Below are 6,480 nucleotides of genomic sequence, written 5' to 3'. Positions count from 1 at the left end.
ACGGTTTGAAAATAAAGCATCTGAAGTTTATATTAATATATATATGATTTGTATTAAGTTGATCAAATTAACGACCTAGGGGTACGCGTACATCCTGTAAACTGATAGAGAGGTATTACGTGCGTTGAGGTTCTGACTAGTACTATTACTAGCTGGATTGATGATGATGAAAGGTAGGAGGGCCTTCACTCGAGCCCATAAAAAATTACACTGCTAATAATACTATAATAATAATCAAAGGCAAAAGAGCACCAAATCCAAGATAGATTGATAGGCAGATGCGGCTGCGCCACAGATGCCAAACATTCATTAACCACGGCGGCCATGTCGACCCGCCCGCCCGCACTGTGCCCAACTGTCGACGATTCCACCTCCCATTCGATCCGGAAAACGAAGCTAAAAAAAGATGAAGAGACGAACAGGGGGTGAAATTCAAGAGCACGATTACAAGGAGGAGCACAGCTCACCACTACTAGCAGCAGGAGACTGACTGAAGGAGGGTCGATCGAGGAACTAATTAATTAATTAACATCTTCTTCTTCTTCTTCTCTAATTAATTAAAAACAACTAATCTTGGGGGGGGGGGGGGGGGGGCGTGCGGTACTACGTACGTCGTGGTGAAGGGCGGTAGGGGACATGAATAGCCGGGCGAACAGGAGTTGTAGAAGGGTAGAGGTACTACGTGGCCATGGATTAACCTTGTCTTGGTCTTGGAGGCAGCGCCGGCCGGCCGGCGAGCTCACCGCTGCATGCTGCTACAGGCTCAAGTTGAGGTCCAGCTCCTCCTCGGCCTCCTCGCCGTTGTTGTTGTAGATGCTGCCGCCTCCGGAGGTGAGCGTGGTGGTGGTGCTGGCGGGCGACGGGGTGGTGGCGGCCGCCGAGGCGGTCGGCCCGTGGCAGCCCCGCCTCCAGTTGAGCATGTCGATCAGCTCGTCGCGCCCGGCGCCGGGCTGCTCGGCCGCGGCCATCATCGCGCGCTCGCTGCTGCTGCTGCTGCTGCTGACGGCCAGGAGCTGCTGCTGGTGCGCGGCGGCGAAGCGGGACACCTGCTGCATGCCGCCGCTGTACAGCTCGCCGGTCGCCGCCGAGGACGCCGACGCTCCCTGCGGCGGCGCGTAGTACTGGAGCCGGTCGGAGCCGACCATGATGGAGCTGTGGGAGGCGATTGGGAAGGTGGTGGGCAAGGCCGCGTAGGCACGGCTCGCGTAGGCGTGCGCCGGGAGGCCCGCGGCGACGCCGGGCGGCGCGGTCGCGGCAGAACCCGCGACAGAGCCGGCGTAGGGCCCCGAGGCGGTGGCGCCGGAGGAGTTGGGCGGCGCGGCATTGGCGTGGAGGTGCGCGGAGGAGGTGGGCGGCATGTAGAAGTAGGGGTTCCAGCCGATGCTGCGCTCCTTCTTGTGCGCGTTCTGGTGGCCGCCGAGCGCCTGCGACTTGAGGAACTTCTTGTTGCAGAAGAGGCAGGGGAAGAGGCGCACGTCCTTGCCGTCGACGCACGCGCCGTCGCCGCCCGCCCCGGCCCCGCCGTCAGCCTCGGCGACGGATTGCGCCGCCGGCGCCAGCGTGAGCGAGAGGTCGGCCGGCTTGGACGGCGGCATGGGCACAGACACAGGGGGCGAGTCCATGTCCATGTGGCGGCGGCGGCGGGGTTGTATATCCGCGGGCGACGCGATTAAACAAGGTCGTGGGAAAGGATATGATTATATCCACAAAGGGGAGCGAGGGAGGGAGGGGGAGGCGAGCGTGCGTGCACTGGAGTGGTATGTGTGGTTCGGCCCAGGAGAAAGGCGAGGGTTTGTTTTTCTATATATGGCAACGGACGCAGGAGAAGAGTTGGAGTAGCAGCAGCAGTTGAGCAGTTTGGCTAACGCTAACTGGGGGCTACTCTCTACTGTGGCTGGCTGGCTGGCTGAGTGCGCCATTTCCTTTCCTTTCCTTTGGTTTCTTTTTCCCACTTTTTTCCGCTGCTGATAAATTATTATGCTTGTCAAGTTGAGTGGCGGCCTCTCAGCCCTACGACTCTCACTTGGAAATGCTACTAGTAAACTGTATAGCAGACGACTGCTACAAATGCCATGGTTATCAAAGAAGATGTAGTGGGATTCTGTCTACGGTACCACGTACACACACGCACACGAGTGGGAGAAAAGAAAGGGGTTGGAAAAGGAGGCCAGCAGGCAACTGGCTGGCTCCGGCCGGTGGCTCGTCCGCCGCGGCGGTGGTGACGCGAATATATGCGGGCGCCCAGTGGGCGGGGCCCCGGCGTAAGTGGGATTGGGCGGCCATGGGAGGCCGCGGCCACATGGTGGCGCGCCATTGGGGGGCTACGTGCGCAAGTGCTTTCACGCAACACGCCATTACCACTGTAGCACTCCGTGAGGCCAACTCCACCGCGCGACCCTATCCTATCCGCCCCCGTCCGTCTGGGGTAAAAGGAACAAACGAGACGGCCCAGCGCGTGGGCGCAAACGGACTTTTGTCCGCTTTGTGTCCGCTTTCGACCCATCCCGGCCCAAAGTTGCGCCGGTTTTGGGGTGAAACGGACAGCGCGCGGACGGGCGGGACGCGCGCGCTTGTCCTCCCCTGGCCCGTCTGTCGGTGGGAGAAACCAAACCCCCTCCCCCACGCCCATCTGGCGCCATTTCCCCCAAACCCTCCCACGTCCCTCCCGCCACCCCCTCTCTTCCCCGTCCATGGCCGACGCCCCGCCGAGTTCCGGCGGCCTGGCCGTCAACCCGACCGCAAAGGTGAACAAGAAGGCGCCAAGGAAGCCGCGGTCGGAGTGCACGCCGGAGCAGATCGCCAAATTGGACGCGGAATCGGCGAAGAGGAGGGAACGGAGAGCGGCCGTCAAGATCATTGCCGCCGCGGCCAAGTTCGCCGCCAAGCGCGAGGAGCTGGAGGCCGCGCAGCGCAAGGCCGCTGCCGACGAGAAGGAGGATCTCGTCAACAAAGCGCACGCCATCCTCATGCTTGGCATGGGCCGCCCGGCAGGGTTCCATGCAGCGGCCGTCGGCCCGGCGAGCACAGACTCGTCGGTCGCCCAGCCTACGCACTGCCAGTCGCCGACGTCGCGCGCCGCGCCCATGTCGCCCGGCTTTCCTTCGCCCAGGCACGACGGCCAGACCCGTTTCTCGGCGTCGCCGGACGTGGGCTTGTTCGCGCCGTCCACACCACGCCCCGCGGCCGTCATCGACCTCAACGTCACGCCTGGGTCCAGCAGCGGCGGGCGGCCGTCCGTCGAGATGCAAAGAAAGCAGGCGTGTGCACCGTTCACGGGCACCATGTCGGCCCCCCGCGTGTTGTTTGACGGAATGCCATCCTCAACGCCAACGGTGGACGACCCCTTCTACAACCAGTACATGGAGGACGTGATCTTCCAGGGTGGGCATGGCCGTGCCTACGACCCCGAGGAGACCCAAAGTCAGGATGGCCGCGCCCAGCACGTGCCCGATGAGGAGGCCGACGACCGTGCTGACTACGACCATGGTGATTCGTGGCATGAAGACGACGACATCTATGTCGAAGGTGAAGATGAAGATGAAGCCAATGATGTTGATATTAGTGGCGCTCCATTGTTCATAGACGAGCTCACCCAAAGAGCGGAAGCACAAAAGAAGCGGAAGAGCATTCGCACCGGTTCATATACACAAGATGAGGACAAGTTGATTTGTCAATGTTGGATGGAGATTAGCCAAGATCCAAGGACCGGCGCGCAACAAAAGGGCATTGTTTTTTGGACGAGAGTCCACAAAACATTCCATGAAAGGAAGATGTTTGAGCCCTACCAAATTGCAAGCAACCGTGGCATCGGTTCGATTCAAAAAAAATGGTTGTTCATCCAACAAGAGTGCAATAAGTATTGTGCCGCATTTGAGAGCGTTGAAGCACGACCCATGAGTGGTCTCAGCGTTGGGGACATGGTATGCTCTTCTCTTTCTAGCCCTTTCCTTGCTACGGCCATGATACTTCGGCCGTGTATATGTTTGCATGTTCACTTGTTGTTGATCATGTGGTGTAGGCATTTCAATCTTTGGAGGCATTCAAGGCCCGGCACAATGACAAGCCATTCACTCTTACGCATTGTTGGACGCTCATCAACAATTGCCCTAAGTTCAAGGATCAATACCGTGAACATCAAAGGAAGAGAGGCAAGAAAACGGCCAAGTTCGCCGGAGGTGGGGATGGCGAGGCGTTGAAGAGGCCGAGGGGCAAGACCAACTCCAAGGTGGACGACATACGTGACGCCTCAACCATGGCCTTGCATGAGACTTTGCATGGCATGATGTCACATAAGGATGTGAGGGACGAGAAGAAGCGGCAAAGCAAGGACGAGCAAATGAAGCAATACCTAGACCTCCAAAGACAGAAGCTTGAGATGGAGGAGGCGGCCAAGAAGAGGAAGATAGAATGGAGGAGGCGGCCCGGCAAAGGCAGCTCGACATGGAAGAACCGCCCGGCAAAGGCAGCTCGACATCGAGGCCGACAACGTCAAGGCCAGGCAGAGGCAGCTCAACATCGAGGCCACCAATGCCGCCACCAAAGCGAAGGAGGTGGCCCTTGCGATCATGGGCGTGGACTTGTCGAAGATGAGCGACAAGACGAGGGCCTGATTCGAGGCCAAGCAGAAGGAGATGCTCGACGCCGAAGGCCTGAACTAGGTCGTCCGGTCGGCGTGGCCGTTCTTTTTGGAGGCTGGCATGGGTGCCGCCCGCCCGCTGGGCCGCTAGCAGTGTGCCGCGAAAAAACATTCACTTTGGAGGCCGGCTGTGTTGCCGGCGAGGACAACTATTCATTTTGGAGGCTGGCTGTGTTGCCGACAATGGTCGTGTAGGCCGCTGACTTTGTTGCCGGCGTGATGAACTGGAGTCGTGAACTGGGGCTTGGCATTTGAAACGTCCCTTTTTTTAAAATAGACGCGGACAGGATGGGGCAAAAAGATGCGTCCGCGCGATAGGCGCACGGCTACCGCATCCCAGAACAGGCCCGAACACGATCCTAAATCTCTATTCAAAGGGACAAAACGGACGTCCGTTTGGGTCGCGCGGTGGAGTTGGCCTGAGGCGTGTAGTCCGGCTACAGGAGCAACGCTGCCGCCGCGGCAGGACACAGGAGTACGTAGCCAGGAGGAGTTGGTTGGTTCAATCCGGACGGACGGAGGGAGAAAAGACCGTGTGATCGGAAAGCGCCTCTCCGTGTGGCTATCGGTTTCGTGCCATATCTGGAGTTCTCGGCAGCCTAGCCCTGCCCACCCGCCTACTGCAACAAGTGTAGCTCAAACTGGGATGCAGGAACCAAAAGGGAGGGATGGGATGGGATTTACTACTACCATCTGGCTCGCTCACTGATCTTTCTTCTGCTAGCTGCTGAACGATTAGGTACGGAACTCATAAAAAGAAGACGGTGCCCGTACTGCTCGTTAACATCAAAGTAGTCCTCCTAGTAATCAAGACACTAACAAACAAGCCCGCTAACCTGCGTGCGCAGCCAGTTCAGGAGTTCGTTTGCAGAGCAAGTACGTGCTTCAACGTCTCAGTAAAGCGCACTACAAATACAGCAACTTATAAAAATACTACCTCTGTAACTTACTCATATTAAACGTTCTTATATGAAGTTACGCAGGGAGTATGATGATTCCCACCAAACAACAACGAGTTGCTACTAGATAAAGCATAGCGTACGTATTTATCTCTGTTGCGGAACATGGCCGGCAAAGTAGGAGTAATATAGTAGCAATAGTATTTATTTATCATCAGTGGCTGCATGCAGTCCAGCGGAACATGTGCCACTTTCCACTTCTAGAGAAGGAACCAACGTCCGGTCTAGTTTCAAGTCATCGACACCACCACTTTTCCCCACCCTAAACAGCGATGGTCACATGTACTAGATGCAGCAGCTCCCATTAAACTAAACCAGCGAGTGTCACCGCGGCGACCCGGCTGGCTGTTGCTAGTTGCTACCCCCTCGAACCGTGACAGAGGAAAAAACAAGGGCAGCTGGTGCAGCCGCGACACGATTTTTTCTCACCCTCGCCCTCACCTCACCTCAAAGAGATCTGGTTGGATCCGCGGCGCTGTCACGTCCGCCTCACGCTTTTGTCCAAAAACAGGGACGCGCCCGTCGAGTTTCCGTCCGGCAAAGGACAGGTTTCCAACTCAGAGTGAAGGTGAATTTCTCCTTGTGTACGGGCGAATTTTGGCTTTGTTGACGCTCCGGAAAGGGGACGTGGAGAGATTGTAACCAGAACCATCTGGACGGCTCACTGGCTCAACTGGTCCTTGGTACTCGCTGTCCGTAATAAACTAACTCCCGTTGTCTCCTTCAGCTCGCTAGCTTTCCATGCTCGGGATACGTGAACTGTATTGCTACGGTAAAGAGAAACTGGCGAGTTCTTGTGAATACTCTCCCTCCCTCTCTCTCTGCCGGTTTCAAAGTAGTACTTGTCCATCGTCAGTTCATCACCAGCAGCAGGTAGGCCGCGCA

At 57.4% G+C, this 6,480-nt stretch overlaps 1 protein-coding gene across 1 annotated transcript; it reads right to left on the bottom strand.

Moving 5' to 3' along the window:
* Positions 1–231: 231 nt before the first annotated feature.
* LOC125510862 lies at positions 232–2,091 on the bottom strand. Its single transcript, XM_048676135.1, has one exon. It carries the CDS (start codon positions 1,626–1,628, stop codon positions 756–758), a length of 873 nt encoding a protein of 290 aa, XP_048532092.1. The 5' UTR covers positions 1,629–2,091; the 3' UTR covers positions 232–755.
* Between the last annotated feature and the right edge of the window lie 4,389 nt (positions 2,092–6,480).

Source organism: Triticum urartu, chromosome 5, assembly GCF_003073215.2.
Source record: "Triticum urartu cultivar G1812 chromosome 5, Tu2.1, whole genome shotgun sequence".
Classification (NCBI taxonomy): domain Eukaryota; kingdom Viridiplantae; phylum Streptophyta; class Magnoliopsida; order Poales; family Poaceae; genus Triticum; species Triticum urartu.
Note: the sequence above shows the minus strand (reverse complement) of the source record. Positions and strands in the feature narration are given on the sequence as shown.